General features: G+C 59.6%; 6 protein-coding genes across 6 annotated transcripts; 3 read left to right on the plus strand and 3 right to left on the minus strand.

Annotated features, from left to right (window-relative positions):
* Window positions 1-492: 492 nt before the first annotated feature.
* On the minus strand, window positions 493-1,827 carry JDV02_002258 (uncharacterized protein; the record flags this gene model as incomplete). The annotated part of the gene is made up of 4 exons (XM_047983263.1): window positions 493-529; window positions 591-959; window positions 1,231-1,512; window positions 1,625-1,827. The coding sequence occupies 4 exons, from the start codon at window positions 1,825-1,827 to the stop codon at window positions 493-495; spliced, it is 891 nt and encodes a 296-aa protein (XP_047839233.1).
* Window positions 1,828-1,951: 124 nt separating this feature from the next.
* Window positions 1,952-2,119, minus strand: JDV02_002259 (uncharacterized protein; the record flags this gene model as incomplete). The annotated part of the gene is made up of 1 exon (XM_047983264.1): window positions 1,952-2,119. One exon carries the CDS (start codon window positions 2,117-2,119, stop codon window positions 1,952-1,954), a length of 168 nt encoding a protein of 55 aa, XP_047839234.1.
* An 825-nt stretch (window positions 2,120-2,944) lies between these two features.
* Window positions 2,945-5,418, plus strand: JDV02_002260 (uncharacterized protein). The gene is made up of 3 exons (XM_047983265.1): window positions 2,945-3,239; window positions 3,359-3,440; window positions 3,526-5,418. The coding sequence occupies exons 1-3, from the start codon at window positions 3,054-3,056 to the stop codon at window positions 4,413-4,415; spliced, it is 1,158 nt and encodes a 385-aa protein (XP_047839235.1). The 5' UTR covers window positions 2,945-3,053; the 3' UTR covers window positions 4,416-5,418.
* A 5,082-nt stretch (window positions 5,419-10,500) lies between these two features.
* GLN1 (Glutamine synthetase) lies at window positions 10,501-13,070 on the plus strand. Its single transcript, XM_047983266.1, has 6 exons — window positions 10,501-10,779; window positions 10,997-11,032; window positions 11,098-11,190; window positions 11,710-12,044; window positions 12,131-12,300; window positions 12,384-13,070. Exons 1-6 carry the CDS (start codon window positions 10,777-10,779, stop codon window positions 12,821-12,823), a joined length of 1,077 nt encoding a protein of 358 aa, XP_047839236.1. The 5' UTR covers window positions 10,501-10,776; the 3' UTR covers window positions 12,824-13,070.
* A 29-nt stretch (window positions 13,071-13,099) lies between these two features.
* On the minus strand, window positions 13,100-15,266 carry JDV02_002262 (uncharacterized protein). The gene is made up of 3 exons (XM_047983267.1): window positions 14,756-15,266; window positions 14,099-14,595; window positions 13,100-13,944 (listed from the first exon to the last, which is right to left on the minus strand). The coding sequence occupies exons 1-3, from the start codon at window positions 14,859-14,861 to the stop codon at window positions 13,612-13,614; spliced, it is 936 nt and encodes a 311-aa protein (XP_047839237.1). The 5' UTR covers window positions 14,862-15,266; the 3' UTR covers window positions 13,100-13,611.
* A 2,792-nt stretch (window positions 15,267-18,058) lies between these two features.
* Window positions 18,059-18,391, plus strand: JDV02_002263 (uncharacterized protein; the record flags this gene model as incomplete). Its single annotated transcript, XM_047983268.1, has 1 exon — window positions 18,059-18,391. One exon carries the CDS (start codon window positions 18,059-18,061, stop codon window positions 18,389-18,391), a length of 333 nt encoding a protein of 110 aa, XP_047839238.1.
* Window positions 18,392-18,416: the final 25 nt, after the last annotated feature.

The raw sequence follows: 18,416 nt of genomic DNA on the forward strand, positions 1-18,416 counted from the left end.
CCCCCCCCCCCCGGGACGATATGCGGCAGGGTTACTCTCAAGGAAGTCGGCGAGAAGAATCGCGGGATTGTCACCATCCGGCCCTGTAACTCCCTTTCGAGGATGGCTCTTCACCTGCCGTATCCAATCATCCAGGCGAACGACAGTATGCCGAGGAATGTCCGAGCCGTCAGCGACGACTGGGAGGACATCCTCCCACAATTGGCGGATCGGATTGTCAATGTGATACACCGGATACGCGGCGCGTCGTTGAGCTGACTTTGTCCAACCTTTAGACGTTCCCACCACTCGACAAGCCGTGGAGTCTGGGAAGGTGATGAGTTCGATGATTGTGCCCGCAACCACGTCGACGAGCGTCCACGAGACAAGACCACCAAGGCTCGGCAAGACACCGAGAGTTTGCGAGGACTTTATCAAGAACGCAAGGTGCTCCATTGCGTTCCAGTAGCCGCTCTTGCTGGACCCAACAGGTTACCTGGCCAGTACGCACGGTCATGGCATTGAACCGTTCGGGGTGTCGGTGCAGCGTCTGGTCCAGTATCAGCTCACAGATGTACTTGACATCGCCATATCCCGTGGGCAAGACATACTCGATTGTCACTCGTTCTTCGGGGACGTTGGGATTGTTCATGTGCAATGGCCAATGTCCGACGGTAGCAATGAAGGAGACGAAAAGGAAGCCGGCTTTTCCTCTGCCTCTCTTAGACATAGTCAAGCCGGCGTCCAATAGGTTTCTCAGGATCTGGAACTGCGGCTCAAACCGCTTGACAGGCCATCTGGCGTTCATGAGCCACACGTTGTGGATGATATGCGTCGTCTCGCCCAACAGCGCCTCGTAGTCCACCGCGGCAAGGCCCAAGCGAGGTTTCGACAAGTCCGTCTCCCACACCAGGAACTTTTCCAAACAATCTTGGGGAGAATCTATGCCCTTGCTCTCGAATGAATCTACTTGCCGCTGCCTTGTGTCGAGTTTGCTCGGCTTATTGAGGCATATGACACGCCTGACGTCCGCCCGACACACGAGGTCGCGCACCGAGTGAGCCAGTGGCACCCGTGACCACGAAAGACATGGCAGTCGAGGGACGACGGCACGAGATGGCGCCTTCCCCTAGTCCTACCGCGAAGCCTTCGACATAGCGTCGGACATGACTATCAACGACGGCTTGTGGTTTATCAAGGTCAGCTGGGCGACCAACGGGGCCACGGGGGATGTGCTGTGGTGGTTCGCACCTCGGGCCCGAGGCCATTGCAATAATCAGCTTCTGAAGGCCTTTCTCTTCTCGTTGGCCGTCGGTCCAGTTGACATGTCCGTAGGCGGCCGATTGAAGGTCTCGAGCCCACCTATTCTCGTCGGCAACGGCATGAGTTCGGCCGTCATCGAACAACCACCAGCCCTCCAACAGCCCGAAAATCATGTCGACCCAATACATGGGTGTCGTCATTTCGACCATGAGGAGAAATCCATCAGGCCTCAGGGGTTTCCGAATGTTTCTGGCGGACTCGTACAGATTCCTGGTCGCGTGCACAGCATTGCTGGCGATTACGATGTGCTGTGTTCCAATCAAGTCGGCATCGGGGGCTTTCTCGATGTCGTGCGTTCGGGAACTTCATGAAAGGGTAGGACCTTCCAAACTTCTTTCGAGTCAGCACGCAAAAGGACGAGTCGAGGTCCGTGAACGTGTACTCGACGGGCGGGTCAAGGCTAGCCAGCAGTGAAACCACCCATCGAATCGTTCCACCGGTGCCGGCACCCATCTCCAGAATGTTGAGCGGTCCGTCGATATGATTGCGCAGCCCAGAAGCAAGGCGAGACAACAAGTCTTCCATTTTCTTGTAAAATACCCGGTTCAGGGGCCATATGTTCGCTGCGTAATCTGGACACAAGCTCGCCACCCTCAGATGTGCCGAAGACCAGCTTGATTCCATCCGGTTTGCCTTGCAGTACCTGTTCTTAATTGGACCCGATGTAGAATGTGAGTTTGTTTGCCGCGTTTTGGTCCGGGAATTCTTGGAGGAGATCCTCGAGGATTTCCTTGCTGGACTTGGCGGGATATGGCACGGCCGTTCGCGTAATGAACTCAGTGCTCACAGTGACGAGCTGTGACTCCCTGTCGGGCATATTGTAAAGATGCTCCACCAGACGAGAATGCTCTCTGGGATGTGATATCCGGGGGAACTTTTGCCCTGGCTTGGCTAGCCGTAAGGCAACCCCAAGCGTCTCAAACATGGCTTCTAGAGTGAGCATGCTGCACAATTGTCTTTGCATGGGCAAACAATGTGACACGTATCTCCTCTGATCGTATTCGACAATTCTTTCATCCATCAGTGACTTTGTTTGATTGAACGCCTCAATGATAGTTTCAAAGGGCAGTTTGAGTTCGCCTGCGGACTCGGAATTGGTTTCTGCTTGAGGCGTTGTGGTTGTGCTTTGATAATCATGACACAAACAAGTCTGACAGGAACACCTTTTCTGATGCTCGGTGATGAGTGGCCAGCACATGAAGGGTATCGGGCTGACGTGCGTTCGGGAGGTGTACCCAGCGTTCAAGATCGTTGGCAAGGAACATATCACCAGGCTCTTGACTTGTCATGCAGTTGACGTAGATGCCACCAACCTGGCAAACAGCCTCCGTGACGTAGGCGTCCTCAATTCGGCCTTCACAGACTCGGAGGGAGCTCGCAGAAGAGAAACTTGAAAAGTAATAAAAAGACCCTGCCAAAGCATAGTACAGCGGGAGCCGTTCGGTTCATCTCGCCATCATTTCTATGATGCAGGGTAGCCCGCCATGGGTGTCAAGTAGTTCGTACTTTCGCGGCACCGCGGAGTTGTAGCCTCTGGCGGCTTATTATGGAGCTGCCGCCTGAATTGTTAGCGATTGGGCCAAGCGCGCCGCTGACCCGCGTCCTCCGGTGCGACAGACAGCTGACTGCCATTTTGACGTCAGCAGCTCCGGGAGCTCCCCCATAAAGGCTTCGTCCACGTCAGCCGTCAACCCTGCGTCGTTGCTCCCTTGGATGCGCACCCATCCATCGTCGCTGCGCCGTTCGCCATCATGAAGCCCATCGTCGCCGTCCCCGCCACGGCGGCGCTCGTTTTGCGAGCTTGGAAGAAGAAGTCGCTTACCCCGGCCGGCCTCGTCGCCGCGACCCTGACGGCCGTGGCGCACGCCTACCACCCCTGGAACCTCCCCTTCGTCCTGCTCTGCGTCTTCTTCCTCGCGGGGACGAGGGTCACGCATGTGAGTGCTTCGGCAAGCTCGTGCGGCCGCGCGCCGCGAGCACCTCGAATGCCCCACGTGCTGTTACCGTTGTTGGCTGCTGACGATTTGCGCCTCTGCCGCGCGTGCTCCCGCTTTAGATCAAGGAGAATGTCAAGGCCACGCTGACGATGCACTCGCGAGGCACGCCCGGAGGCGAGGGGCCCCGGACTCACGTCCAAGGTGCGTACGACGGCATTGTGGGTTGCTCTACGGGATGCCGCCCCGGACCGCGGACACGTCACTGACCGACGGGGCCTTGAAACAGTGTTTGCCAACTCGCTCATGGCCTCCATCCTGACCGTGCTGCACGCCTACCAGCTCCGAGCCCGAGCCGCCGCCCTGGCCGACTCTAATACACCGAATCCGAAGGGATCCATGTGCTATTCCTGGGGCGGCGACCTGCTCGTCATTGGCATCATAGCCAACTACGCGGCCGTCGCGGCCGACACGTTCAGCTCCGAGCTGGGAATACTGGCCAAGAGCGAGCCCCGACTCATCACGTCGTGGAACCTGCGCAAGGTGCCTCGCGGGACGAACGGCGGAGTCACCCTCATGGGGTTAGCCGCCGGGCTATTCGGCTCCATGGTCATCGTGACGGCGGCCATGGTGTTCCTGCCGTCCTGTACGGCGGCAACGGCGCCCGCTCTCGGTGGCGGTATGCCGTGGTCGCTGGACCAGCGGCGAATATTCATGGGATTCCTCATCCTCTGGGGGGCCCTGGGGAGCGTCCTGGACAGCTTCCTCGGCGGGCTGTTCCAGCGGTCGGTCAAGGACGTCCGATCTGGAAAGATTGTGGAGGGAGAGGGAGGCGAGCGCGTGCTGGTCTCGGCGTCTACAAACCCGATCGCCGGCGGGTCGTCCACGCGCGCCGAGGCCAAGGCTGCCGCCCTGGCCAGGGCGGACGGGAAGGCCAAGGAAAAGCTCAACACGTCAGCCGTGGATGACGACGAGGACGAGGACAGGTACAGCATCAGCAACAAGCACCGCAAGTCCAGCTTCGGCGACCAACGGCCGTCGCGGATCGTCGAGAGCGGATGGGACCTGTTGGACAACAACGATGTCAATTTCCTCATGGCAAGCATGATGAGCATCGGAGCAATGGCCGCAGCGAGCTGGTACTGGGGTGTGCCTATAGACTCGGTACTGAGGCCGTGAAGCTTAGCTGAGATGTCGTTTGGTGAGACGGATGGAATCAAGGCGCAAGGCAGCTACGCATGTAACTTCGATATCCCACGTGGGCCTGGGTGTCGCGCGGCTGGAGTCGCCCTTTGCGACCAACAGCAGCCGCCAATAATAGATGGCATGAAGAGATCGCAGCAAGCAAGGCGCAAGGGGCAAGGCAATGCAGGGTCGCATCGCCAAGTTCCTTCCTATCGTCGGCGAGAATTTCCCCAGATTCTCAACCGGAAGACGCCAGGGGGGCCACGCATGTCCGGTGTCGGTGTGCGGGTCGATCACAGCACGCACTACGTACTATTATTACTCATTCTTACAGTGCCAGGCGCAGAATGCGCATAGCGAACTACTAATCAGGCGCAACACGCAACCATCTGCCCGGGCAAACCCTACTAAGCCTTTCTGTTGGGGAATTTTTTCTTTCTCTCTCGATTCATCACATCATTTGCGAGCTGGTTCAAAAAGCCGGTTGAGTAGTTCGGAGTTCGGACCGAGACAGGGCGGCAAAACGCGGCCTCGACCGTAAAGAGACGGTAACCAGATACTTACACCCCCGGGCTTGTCATGCAGCAGCGAGATGCATATCGGAGTGGGTGCCCGCGCCTACATCAGCATCAGCAGCATCAGCGTCAGCACCGCACCTTGTTCCCCTTTGGCCCCTCCCTCCCTTTTACCCCCGGAACACAATAGAGAGAGGATTGGATTGGATTTCCTCTTCCCAGGTCCGGGGAAACGAGCACCGATTCCGGGGAGCCCAAAAGGGGGGGATGGAAAGAAAGAGTGGCCGGGGGGGTAGGCCCACGAAAAAGTCGCGCACGGGCGTGCCTATCAGGAGTCGAATCCGGGGTTGCTCGCTCCAGAATAGTAGCGACTCGTGAGCATGATGGAAAAATAACAGGCAGCAAATCAATCGAGCCATGATTATCATCACACGTGAGAAGAAAGGAGGGGGGTTGTTTCGTCCTCGGCCCACGAATGACGCGAATCGTGACAATCACGTCGCGGGTAATGGAAATGGGTCAGACCGCGCGCGTACCTTTTTCCCCTTGCGGGTGTGTAGTCATTTCGTGTTGTAATAATGTAAGTTGATGGCCGTCACCGGTTTGGTGCGTGTGTGCGTGCGCGCGTTCGTGTGTGTGTGTGCGGATACCAGGTTAGTTAGTTTTAGGGGGGCCCGGCCGCTGGAAAGCCAACGTCAGAAGGGGGGCAGCAGCCGCGCGCCCGGGGTGTGTGTGCGTATGTAACACATGATGTGTGGGAGCGCGCGAGCCTCGCCGCAACTCTCTCTCTCTCTCTCTCTCTGTGTGTGTACAAAGAACCATGTATCAGGGTCCAAACGCGGGTCCCAGTCAAATATCCCGTTTTGCGGGGGGGGGGAGGGGTGGATGGGTGCCTCTGCCCTTCTCCAGCTTCTTCGTCTCGAGGCGGGGAGGATGGTATGCGAAAGAAGACACTGAGAGAGAGAACGCGGCGACGATCGGGAGAGCAAGGGGCGCCCGTCGGCATGGACAGACGTTATACGCGCCGGCCAGCCGCCCTCCCTGCGGCTCATCAGGCAGGGTAGGCGGGCAGGGTAGGGAGTGGTGAGTATGGTCGCCGCTACTTGTGCGTGCCCCGCGATGCCCGTGACGGCGACACGTCCCTGGAGGTAAAGCGCTCGTACTTGTACCTAACGGCAATGACCCTCACGCGGCAGGACGAGGTATTAATTTTTTTTTTGTTTTCGCAGAATACCACCAACCTCCGTACCTCTCAGATCTTGCCCTCGGTTTTGAATCAGGTTTGCGCGAATTTCCCCCCTTTCGCAACGAGAGGGAGCGGTCAAGCGGAGACCACATGCCGAGACAGAGAAGCAACAGACATAACCAAAAAGAAGGGGGCAAACACATGTTTCTGGCCGACGGGCCGGGCAAAAGGGACGGACGACATATTCACAAGCCGCCCCTCCGAGAGTCGACAAAACGGGGGGCCCGGGTAAGGTAGGTTCGTCACTGGAAAACGACCCGCGATGCTCCGTGACAGCCCCCATCCATTTTCTCGGAGACGGCCAGGCGAGCGATCTCGGGGGGGCGCGAGCCACGCGACCAGTGAGGAATAAGGATTTCGATAAGGGGTCGGTGGCGTGGGAATAGTAATCCTACAGGTCGTAGTACCTTCGTAGGTACGTAGGTACGTAGCATCGTCCCTTCCAGAACAGTGCCGTGCAGTGCTTTTGCTTACAATGCGCCTGCCGCTGAAAAGAGAACCGGGATGGGGAGCATCTTATGGAATAATCCATACGTAAAAATGCACAGCGCGGCCCCAGGGATTCTTCGCCTGGAAGTGTGCAGGGCCGCCACGCGCGCTCGAGACGCTGCGAAGATGGGTGACGGGCCGGTGGGCAATGGGTGTCGCATGGCGGAGGTACCATGGTACGTCCTCTGAGGGAAGCGAATTATAAAGTACTGTGCAGCATGCAGTGAGTGCAGAGCCTCGAGGCGGCGACCAATCATGGGATGGCGATAAGATGCTTCTGCGACGGTTCCTCGGTGGCGCTCCGGATGGAGCCCGGACGGGACTTCGGTTCAAATGCCCTGGGCGGTACTGTAGGTACGGCGCGGCAGAGTACCTCGATTCCAAGTCCCGAGGGACGGAAGGGCCATCCCAGCGGTTTTTTCGGTTTCCAGTGCGGCGTCTTGCCCACAAGGAAAGGGGAGAAAAAAAACCCCTCCACCCTCGGTGTCGCGTGCCCGACGACGGGGGTACGGGGAGGGAGTACAACACCTCTTTTTAGCGAGTCGTGTGCCCTGTCGCGTCGTATCGTCTTGTCAGCCAGGGAGAATTGAAGGTCAGGTAAGCGCCACGGCGACTTGGCTACTCTCGCAAGGGGCCTGCAGGTGTCGTTGAAGATTGCCTTTGCGATTGCGTCGCTGCGGGAGGGTGACACCACCTTCCTGCTGCCCGCCATCCTTCATTACGTACTTGCCGACTGGTACCGAACTTTGAGCCCGGCGAGTGCTGCCGCTGCGCTGCATCACGAGTAGCGCTCACCTGTACCCTACCTCGACCTGATATTGCGCTTCCGCCCGCGTTGCTGAAAGTGGACCTACGTCGGAGGCATCACCGGCTCGCGGTAGAGGCCAATCCAAGGATACAAAAAAGGTAGGTACACCGTATACAGGTAAAGTACATGCAGCGTTGCCCTTGCTTTGCTTGGAAGCCGCGGCGCGGCGCACCGGACCGAAGACGCGCTGCGATGCTGCATGACGACGGCAAGGTGAGCGCTCCTTGGAAATGAGGGCGGGTTTTACTTTCGCGCAGTTTGAGTGTTACAGGCTGGGGCTTCTGCCACGCTGCGCCACAGGTACCATGGAATCTACACACAGTGGGTGTACTATCCCCCATCCCCTCCATCCATCACCCCCTCCCCCCCTCCCCCGCGCCGCGACCAGGTGCCAAGAGCCCTGAAGTGTACAATGCCTACTGTAGGTACGTAGTGCGCGCTTTGGAGACTGTTCTCTTGGAGGTTCGTGCCAACAGCGCCGCGCCCAGGCCACGCCCCGCAGATGTTTTGTGTGCAAAAATAGCACGTGCTAGGCTGCCCGCGGCCGGCACAGCCATCATTTCGGGTCCCGCCCCTGCCTGCGCCATTCCCCCCGCGGGAAGCTGCCTGCATCGCCACAGCTGCTGGGCCAGCTATTATTACTTACCGCCACTATGAGTGCTACTACTACCACTACCTACTACTGATATTGTCCCGCACAACACAAGCCTCAGGGCGGTGGCTCGAACACGAGAGGCGGGACACGGGGACAATTTGGAACTGTAGCATGTACCTCGTGTCCAGTACTGCACACCACGCGTCGCACTTTCGAGTATGCTGGGCGCGATGCGAGACAGACAGGGCAGGGCAGTACGTGCCTTCGAAACGGCGTGATAGTAGCACTATGAACGTCATGTAGGTGCACCTACCCAGGCAATTTGTACAAACGTGGGCGTACACCAGCAGCCTTGTGTCGGGACAGCGCGTACGGCAGGAGAGCCAGCAGACGCTGCCACAGGAGCACAGGATCAGGATGGCGACCGTTGGGCGGGCAAAACAGGATTCTGCCGGGCCCAGGGATGTCGTCAGTTCCGTCCCTCAGGGCACGCGCAACGCCGCGCCCATCCAACTGAAACGGAACGGGCTTGCTAACCAGGCGGAGCCGCTGTTTGGCTGTTGATGCTCCTGCAAGCACGGGAGGGTAAAACGCTATGATAGGTACCAACAACACACACATCACGATGCCGCCGCCGGTGCCGGGTCGCACAGGCAGGTAGATGGCAGTTGGTTGGTGGTCAAAGTAAGGTATCACAGGGCAGCAGGAACGCAGACAGACTGGCAGGGAACCCCACCATCAAATCACATCGGGAGGGCGTGTGTCGCATGGCAGCCCCGCCAATTCCGCTCTCACAGCGAAATGCCAGTCGGCGCCTGCATGCGTCCTCTTGCCTGCCCTGATCTGACCTGCCCTGAAGCGACGTCGTCCGCCGTCCCGGCAGCCAGACACGCCCTGAAGCGGCGCAGCCTGCGCCTAGCTCCCAGCCATTACGTTCTTGTACCACATAACTGCTGCGTACAGTCCGGCGGAGTGACGTCCGTGTCGCCCCAGGGATGCTCTCGCGTCCGGCCGGAGCAATACACGTACGTAGTCTATACTACCCGAACCTGCATACAAGCAGCCCACGCCGCACACCCCACGCGACGCCCTCTCCCGTCGCGACGCAGTGCCACCACGCGGATCAGACGCAGAATATTCCATCGCTCCGTGATGGGGCTGCTTCAGCTCGCCGGGAGTCGAGCCCGTCCAGTCCAGGTCCCCCGTTCCGCCGCCGTCGCCGCCGCCGTCACCGACCAGCCGTGGCTACCCGTGGACGGCGAGAACGCGCACGCCGAGAGTCACTCGATGCAGTCGCTGATGGAGTCGCTGCCGGGCCAGCAATGGAGCCCTCCATTGAGGCCGGGTCCGACACGGCAGGGAACGAGCGTGCATGCTCCGGTGGTGCCTGGTACCCAGTACCCGGGCAGCAAGCGACAGTAGCAGCAGCGGCGGCAGTGGCAGGTACCACTCCGGGGACAGGTATATTGCACAGGCGAGTGGCATCAGAAGGAAACCCGGGGCACAAGGAGGGGCGTGTGTGGCTCCTGCCCCTCGCCAGGGCCTTTTCCTTCCTCGGGGGAACCCAACCTTCACCCACAGCAGGCACAATCGTTCAGTCATATCGTAAGTCATACTAATAACACGACAACAGGCTGAACCGACGAGAGCGCACCGTACAGTAATCGCAATCGGTCGACTGGTCGCCGCCTCCTTCTCCCTCCACCCGCCGTCCCGCCTTTCAATGCGTACCTCGAGCCGGGCCCTGAAGCCGAATCTGGGGGCATGATGGAACGCGCTGTCCCTCCCCGAGGGAATTCTTAGTCGGCCGCAGACCACCCGTCCGGCGCCGCACTGTGCTTGCTGTTTGCGCTGACTGCGTTCCATCTCAGGTGTGCGTTTGTGCCCTGCTGGCGGCTGCCGCTGCCGCTGCCCTGGCAGGCCCGGCCCTGCCCCTGTGTGTGCGCGTTGTGCTGTGCTATTGTTGGCGCAAGTGGCTGGCGGGTAGTGGCGATACTTGGGCTCCAGGTACTGTCTGTCACTGTCACGGCAGCGCGACACAAGAGAAAGAAAAAAAAGCCCAGCGCCAACGGTCAGCCGGCCGACCGGGCTCATTCGCTCACTCGCTCGCCGTCGCCGAGGACCGCCGCAATCAGCACTGAAAGGCGCAGTGCAAAAGGCTTGGAGGGTACACCAAGGATGGTACTTGGCGCCTTGTCTCGTCGCCGAGGCGTGGCCAAGGTGGGTCACACAGCGGTGACAAGCCCTGGGGACGGCCAATGACGAGGGGTCTACAGCGGACACGCACCCAGTCACGGCCCAGGACCGGAACCAGCAAGGCTCACCCCCCTGTCTCTCCTTATCTATACCTCGTCCCAAGTACCATGCCATGTCTGGGGCGGCGGCGTGTGGGTTGTGGAGGAGGGTGTGGGCGTGTGGGTGGATGAGTGGGCTGGGCTGGGCTGGGCTGGGATGGATGATTGAATGGGTGCACGGCAGGACGGCGTCGCCTGCGATACGGCTCATCGCTGGCTCGACAACATAAAACCCTCGCCGCCCCTGGGACTCGATTCTGCTGATAACGTCCTCCACACTTGCGTTTCCCAGCTCTTTACGTTGATACCCAGCTGTCGCATCTCGACGACCCTCTCCTCCTCTCTTCCTCCTCTCCGCTCTCCGTTTCTATTTTGCATTGTTGCGTCCGCGCACGAGACATCACAACCATGGTGCGTTGCCACTGACACAGTCACATGCCCTGCTGCTGCGTCCTCTGCCCCCCGCGGTGCCAGTGGGCGGCCGCCCTGCCCGCCCCCACCACCACCGCTTTACGCGCGCAGCGGTTCACCACCCACCGCGCCCGCGATGGACGGACTGGGACCCTGCGTGCAGCGACACGACGGCCCAAAAAACGACGGAGCATGTGCTAACCAGAGTTGTGCGCAGGCTTCTCGCGAGATCCTCTCCTCCCGGACGGAAACCGTACGATTGTCCCTCCCGAAGAAAGACGACCAGACAACGCAACAATCACTGACCGGCTCGCACAGGTCAACAAGTACATGCAGCTTGACCAGAAGGGCAAGATCATGGCCGAGTACGTCTGGGTCGATGCTGTCGGCGAGACTCGCTCAAAATCCAGGGTGAGTGGCCTCCTGATTTGATCGCCCGCAATCCTGCATCGTCATCGCATCGCATCGCATCGAATAAAGCCAGCCGGGCGCACGGAGCCGCAAGCCGACGACGATGGACACCGATCTCCCCGATTTGTTCCGTCGCTGGTGTGACCCGCGCTGGCTTTGGCCGGGGTGGCGCGCCAGTGTCACCGGACTCTTGGGGGCGACATGCCGGGCGGACGGGCTGCTCCCAGCGACCACGGCCGCTGCGCCTCGGGGCTCTTCCAGCGGCCACTCACGGCATGCGCCGCCTGTGGGTGTCGCCACAGCTGGCTGAGTCTCCTTGGCGGCGTGGTGCTGGGGCGCACGCTTGGCCAAAAGTGGCACCCCGCATGGGGCAACGGCGCGCCCGTGGCCTTGGGCCAATCGCGGGAGCGCGCACAGCCCCACCCGACCACGATGACTTCATTTGCTCGCGCCCTGACGTTGCACAACCCGCCCTCTCGTGATCATGGTTGCGCTGACACGGCGTGCCGCCGGCTACAGACCCTCCCCGAGAAGGAGTACAAGCCCGAGGATCTTCCCGTTTGGAACTTTGACGGCTCCTCCACCGCCCAGGCCCCCGGCGAGAACTCGGACGTCTACCTGCGCCCCGCCGCCGTCTACCCAGACCCCTTCCGCGGCTCGCCCAACATCATCGTCCTCGCCGAGTGCTGGTCCGCCGACGGCGTCCCCAACAAGACCAACTTCCGCCATGACTGCGTCAAGGTCATGGAGGCCTACGCCGACCACGAGCCGTGGTTCGGCCTCGAGCAGGAGTACACTTTCCTCGACCACGATGACCGGCCGTTCGGCTGGCCCGCGGGTGGCTTCCCTGCTCCGTACGTGTTGCCCCCCGCCCCCCCTCGCACGTTTTGTTCGCTGCAAATGAATGGGAGTAGTTGGACCCCGCTAACACCCCACAAAGTCAGGGCCCCTACTACTGCGGTGTCGGTAGCGGCAAGGTCGTCCTCCGTGACGTCGTAGAGTCGCACTACAAGGCCTGCCTGTACGCCGGTGTCAACATCTCTGGCACCAACGCTGAGGTCATGCCCGGCCAGTGGGAGTTCCAGGTCGGCCCCTGCCAGGGCATCCAGAGTACGTTACCTTCGAGGGCCCCCCACAGCCCATCATCATCATCACCTGCACGTAAGACATGTTTGCTGACGCCGACGACGCAGTGGGTGACCAGCTGTGGATTTCCCGATTTTTCCTGGCCCGCGTCGCCGAGGACTTTGGCGTCAAGGTCTCGTGGCACCCCAAGCCCATCCGTGGCGACTGGAACGGCCAGGGCCTGCACTCCAACTTCTCCACCAAGGAGATGCGCGCCGAGGGCGGCATGAAGCACATCGAGGAGGCCCTCAAGAAGCTCGAGCCCCACCACATCGAGTGCATCAAGGAGTACGGCGAGGACAACGACCAGCGCCTGACGGGCCGCCACGAGACGGGCTCCATCGAGCAGTTCACCTACGGCGTCGCCAACCGCGGCGCCTCGATCCGCATTCCCCGCGAGACCGCTGCCAAGGGCTACGGTTACTTCGAGGACCGCCGCCCCGCCTCCAACGCCGACCCCTACCGCGTCACCAAGATCCTGATGACGTCCATCTTTGGCCAGCTGTAGACTTTTTTGTGGTCCGCATAAGATGGGCGTGTATGGGGACCAGGGTTGAAGCCGAGAGAGAAGAGAGTGTGACTTGACTGACTCGACCGTCTCGAGTGCGTCGTGTGCTCAGCGGAATGAGACGACTTGGGCTTTTATATGGCGTTTGGCATGGCGGCATGGGAACAAACAAATTTGACTTTTTTTATTATTATCCATAGACGACGCGTTCTAATTCCAAAGACGTCGATGAATTGAATACACAAGCCATGCTGTTGGCTGACTTTCTAAGAGATCACCACGACCTTTATGCGACTTGTGTGTGTGTGTGTGTGTGTGTGTGTGTGTGTGTGTGTGACAAGCCAAGCATTGTCAAGACACTCCACAGGCCTCAGATGGCCGAGATCTATCTTCGGAACAATTCGATGCCCTCCCGAGAATAGTAAAACCGGTCCCGCACACCATGATCCCCAGCGCGGGGCTGCATTGTTCGTTACCTTGAGAGGCGTGACTTTGAAGATTCGCTCCTTCTCCGATCGTTCTGACCTGAGACCGGTCCAGCAAGACCATTTGCCCCGTGTCAATGAACGACGTCGAAACGAATATGAATGTATAAAAAACATTATAAAAGAGTACGAGTCGTGACGAGGGTCTTTATACACCGTCTAGCGGCACATATCCTCCCCACATAGTCAGCCTACACCTAGGATTACCAAACATCTCGAATGCCCCCTCGCATGCACGTCGTCCGTTCCATCCTTCTCACATTTCGTGTGTGTTGTCCACCAACTCCTCTTTGCATCCTTCATCTACGCCTCAAAGACGACGGAGCGCTTCTTGGCGCCACCCTCCATGTTGCAGGTGAAGGCGCCGGAGCCGCCAAAGGGGCCAGCGAGGGCGTTGTTGCGGACGCGGACGACGCAGACGTTGTCGGCGCCGCCGAGCTTGCCGGTGCACTTCTTGCACTCGGCGGGCATCTTGACCTTGACCTGGTACTCGACGAGGGTGGCGACGGAGAGGCCCGAGATGCCAGAGCCCGGCGCGTTCTGCACCACCTGGGCCGTCTTGAAGGCCTTGGGGTCCTTGCCGCCCGACGTGCAGTCGACGGCGCCCGTGAGGGGGCCGGCACCGTCCTGGTTGACCTGCAGAGGGAAGAAGAGGAACGAGCGTTAGAGATGGTGCTTGTTCTCATCGGGTTGTTGTGCGGTGTAGTAGCACAGATTGACACGTGCTGGCGCGAGGAACGAGGGCGGAGAGAGAAGAGGAAAGAAAAGAGGGGGAGAAGAGGGGACATACCTGGAACCAGCCGACCTCGATGATGCCGTCCTTGCCGCACGTGGGAAGGTTGCACTGGCCCTCGCCCTTGCCCTTGGCGGCCGTCGCGCTGATAATGTTCTCCGTCTTGGGCATGCCGCTCATGTCCTTGGTGGCGCCGATGCCGGTGATGCCGATGATGGGGAGGTTGGACGCGCCGCCGAGCAGGCTGTCCAGCATGCTCTGGCGGCGAGCCTTGCTCCTCTTCTCCTTCTTCTGCTGCTGGGGGGGCGCAAAGGCGCCGAGGGCGTCCTCGACGCCGACCGAGTCCTCGGCGCCCTTGTTGGCCGGGGCGGCGTGGGCGGGCTTGTTGCCGCACCAGACGGCGACGTTGGTCTCGGCGTCGACGCTGCCGTGGCCCTGCGTCTTGCCGAGCGCGCCGGCCTTGTTGGCGTTGATGTCCTGGTCGCGGATGATGCCCGTGTCGGCCTGCGAGCCGCAGGCGTTGACGGCGCAGTTGCGCGGGGTGCCGTCGATGACTGTGTGCCGATGATGATTGACAATTAGCCACTTTGCAATTTATACTTGTATACGAACATATATATATATATATATATATATATATATATATACACATATCCATCTGCCCTCTTGCTCTCCACGTCTTCGCAATGGCCAGAGGGGGGGAATAGAACCTACCAGTCAGGCCGGGCATCTTGACGCCGTTGGCGCCGTACACCCAGCGGATGAGACCGTGGGCCTGGGCGCTGGCCACGAGGGCGGAGGCAATGAGTGCGTAGCGCATCTTGTTGTTACTGTTGTTGTGTGGGAAGAAACTGGAACGTAACCAGGGGAGGGGGAAACAGCTGTCGAGAAAAGCGAGTGTAGTGGGACAAGATGTTGTTGATACTCGAGTCGCCGGGACCAGGAGCGAACGTAAAAATGGTCTTGCTACAGAAGAAGATCAAGTGAAGACGAACGAAAGACTCTTGTTGTTAATGAACTAGTGGAGCAGACATCTCCCATCGAGGGATACCCCCGACGGACGGGGCAGTTATATACTACCATGGTCGCGGGAGGCTTCTTGTCAGACTCGGATGCCCTGGCGTAGCACCACCGCTTTGTCTAGCACACTAGCCAGGGGTTGGGAAGGACAATAGCATCGACGCTTCTTCTTCGCTTCGGCAACTTGATCCGGGGGGGGGCGAGGAAGGGGGGGGTCTCAGAACTTGCACAACGCTCCTCCTCCTCCTCCTCCTATTCCTATTCCTCGTCTTTTCCTTTCCCTTCAGCCCTGCCGGGATCACGGTGACTTGTTGACCGTGCCGCTTCAGGCGTGCTAGCGTCGACAGGCGTTATCTCGTTCAGCTGCAGAGACGGGCCTGCCTGCCTGCCGCCGCCCCTACACTACCCACGTCCATCATGCATGAGGTTTTGTCGGCTACCCACTACACTAGCCTTGATGATACTCTTCGCCTAAGCTTGCGGGTTAGTCAGGAACAGGGGCGGGACGAAACGTTGAAGAAGGGGGGGGGGGGGGTTAACACATGGCGTCGTGGTGGTGGTGGTGATGGTGATAGTGATGGTAGAGAAAAAAACGCGTGTGTGTCTTCAACAATGCTCGGCGTCCCGGAGCGGTGGTTCGCGACAAACGGTCAGGCCGGGGGACCCACTCTCGGAGGCCCGTGTCCCGCCCCGATCGGGTTGGGCTCGCGATGTGACCGCCGCTCGCCCGCCCGCCCTGAAACAAGGGGGCCCGGGGGTACATGGTGCGTACGAACGAACGGTAGCAGAAGGTTTGAGGCGGCGCGGCCCTGGAATTTAAATGGCAGGTCGCGTGAACCAAACTTTATTTTGGTGGTTTGACGCTGCCGCCGCCGTCGCCTTCATGCTGTTGCTGCTGCTGGTGCTAGTATACTTTACTGCCCTCGTCCCTGGAACAACATGACGACGGTGATAATGGTGATGGTAACCCCCCCCCCCCCCAGTTCACCTTGGCCCTGCAGATACGAACTCGCTGAAACGCCGGCCACCCACGGACGGGTTCTTGTCGGTCGCAGCGTTCGGAGAAACGAAACAACCCGCCCGTTCCGTCGAGGGCCCGCGGCGGTGACAAAGGCATTGCATTGTATGTACTGCATGCATGTGCTTCTTGCTGCAGAGATAGAGAGACAGAGAGACATAGCGCAGGCAGGTAGGCAAGCAGGCAGACAGGCATATCCCGGCCGGCATTAATTAATCAATTGATTGCTTAATGAATGAATGGCTCCTTCGGCTCTCCAGCCCGTGCTCGAACCTCCGACCCCACCGGGCACTTACACTTGAGCCCAGACACACGCACGCGCACGCACAGAGTCGACAACAACTACTATAACCCACTGTACTTACTACTATGACTACCGGCGTTCGGGTGAATCGTTGTCGAAAATCCACCCGCCTCAGGTCCATCGCTCGCGCCTCCCCCTCCCCCCCTTGCTACCGGTCCCTGGCGCGACTTGGCGACGAGATGACAGCGTTGCAACGCCAGCCCAGCCCAGCCCAGCCCAGCCCGGCCGGACATCTCAGCTCGTCGCCTGCCAGCCAGCCTGGCACGAGCGGATGCCACCCTCCCTAAGCGTCCGTTTGTCTGTCTGTCTGTCTGTCTGCGTGTGTGATCCCAGCGTGTCGCTTGTGTCGCTTGTGTCGCTTGGCGCCAGGGCCCCCCCCCCCCCCCCCCTTTCGAAGGGCCTGCCTAATAATTTACGTACTAAGTTATTCCGTCGTACATACTTACCCGACCTGACCCTGTCGCCGCCGCGAAACAGAGGCTCACACGCATGGCGTTCGCCGAGAAGAGGCTCAAGAAATGGCAGACCGGGATACTACCCTTTGTTCAAGGCAATGTGATGAACATGCGGAGAGAGAGAGGTGCTGGGCTGCTGCGAGCCCATGCTCATAGTATATGCGCTCGACGTCACATCGCCCGTCCGCAAGGAATAGCTATACTCGGAAAGAACCCCGATAGACGATGCCCAGCTTCATCATCATCGCGGCCCACGAGATGCCACCGGCATTCCCGTCCAGTCCGTCCGTCCATCCTTTCACTCTGATCCGCCGTCAACTGATGAACAAACGAGACACACTCCGATGGCGGTCCCGCTCGGCCCTGACCCGAGCCCGCTCCCCCCTCTCCCCCCGCCCCTTTCTTCAACTCCTCCACCCATTCTCATACGTACAAACACCGTGCTAAAGAACTCCTTTCCGTGCTACGTACCTACCCACCTACACACATACTCACCCTGATACCACCGCAACTCCACGGCCCATACCTTTCTTCCTTGTGGGGTTGGTCCCTGTCCCGTCCCCTTGCGCAAGGCACCACCAGACATATCCCATCACCACCACCACATCCTCCTCCCCCACCACTAATAGCTAGTTCCCTAGCCCGCTCGAGCCTCCTCGTCGTTTGTGTCAGGTTCCGACAGGGCTGTGTTCATCTGGGCCGATCCTTTTTTCTTAGCATCTCGGCCTAGGCGCGCGCTCGCGCGCAAACCTTGTTGGGCATCGAACGAGCCCAGCTGAACCAAGGTGAGTGACTGGTTGACAGATAGGAAACGCAGTGGTTAGTAATGGACCAACATGCCGGCGAGCGTGCGAGCGCGAGCGCGAGCGGTCGTCTTGTGTGTCCGCGTGCGTGCCATGTGCTCGGTCTCGCGTTCCGAGGACTTTGTCGGCGAGGAACAAATCTCCTTGGCTGTCGATACGCTCGTCCAGTTGGTATTAAATACAAATCCCCCCCTCCCCTTCTCTCTCCCTCTTAGTCGTCATCAGCAACACTCTTTCGTTCACATCTCTTCTTCCATATTTCCCTTCGCTCTTTGCCAACCACTTCTTACACAAGACGTAATACTCTCGTTTTTATATACCACCAGTAAACTCTACACACACACACACACACAAACACACACACACACACAAACACACACACACACACAAACACACACAAACATCACCTATCCCAAAATGAAGGTCTTCGCCATCGTCTCCGCCATCATGGCCGCCTCCGCCTCGGTCGCCTTCGCCGCCCCCGCGGCCGAGCCCATCACCGCCGCTACCGACAAGCGTGAGACCAACTTCGGCGGCCTGCCCCTCGCCGGCATGATCCCCGGCGGCGCCAACAACCCCCTCGTCAACGTTGTCCAGCAGGCCCTCGCCGCTGGCTTCGCTGCTGGCGACATTGTCCTCAACGCCGGGCCCTCCCTGCTCACCGACCCCTCCAAGGCCGCCGACCTCATCACCAACATGATGAAGCAGGCCACCGGCACCGTCGGCAACGTCGTCACCGGCAGCGCTTAGAGGGCTAGCCGTTGTCTTTCTTTCT

This window comes from Purpureocillium takamizusanense, chromosome 2, assembly GCF_022605165.1.
Source record: "Purpureocillium takamizusanense chromosome 2, complete sequence".
Classification (NCBI taxonomy): Eukaryota; Fungi; Ascomycota; class Sordariomycetes; order Hypocreales; family Ophiocordycipitaceae; genus Purpureocillium; species Purpureocillium takamizusanense.

What these genes read in the sequence shown, in the direction of transcription:
- GLN1 (XM_047983266.1), top strand. An exon ending in TCTCCTCCCGGACGGAAACC is followed by an intron (nt 11,033 to 11,097) that starts GTACGATTGTCC and finishes CGGCTCGCACAG; the next exon opens with GTCAACAAGTACATGCAGCT. An exon ending in GCGGGTGGCTTCCCTGCTCC is followed by an intron (nt 12,045 to 12,130) that starts GTACGTGTTGCC and finishes CACCCCACAAAG; the next exon opens with TCAGGGCCCCTACTACTGCG.
- JDV02_002262 (XM_047983267.1), bottom strand. Translation starts at nt 14,861, where the DNA reads ATGCGCTACGCACTCATTGCCTCCGCCCTCGTGGCCAGCGCCCAGGCC. An exon ending in CAAGATGCCCGGCCTGACTG is followed by an intron (nt 14,596 to 14,755) that starts GTAGGTTCTATT and finishes ATCGGCACACAG; the next exon opens with TCATCGACGGCACCCCGCGC. An exon ending in TCGAGGTCGGCTGGTTCCAG is followed by an intron (nt 13,945 to 14,098) that starts GTATGTCCCCTC and finishes TTCCCTCTGCAG; the next exon opens with GTCAACCAGGACGGTGCCGG.
- JDV02_002260 (XM_047983265.1), top strand. Translation starts at nt 3,054, where the DNA reads ATGAAGCCCATCGTCGCCGTCCCCGCCACGGCGGCGCTCGTTTTGCGA. An exon ending in CGGGGACGAGGGTCACGCAT is followed by an intron (nt 3,240 to 3,358) that starts GTGAGTGCTTCG and finishes CTCCCGCTTTAG; the next exon opens with ATCAAGGAGAATGTCAAGGC. An exon ending in GCCCCGGACTCACGTCCAAG is followed by an intron (nt 3,441 to 3,525) that starts GTGCGTACGACG and finishes GCCTTGAAACAG; the next exon opens with TGTTTGCCAACTCGCTCATG.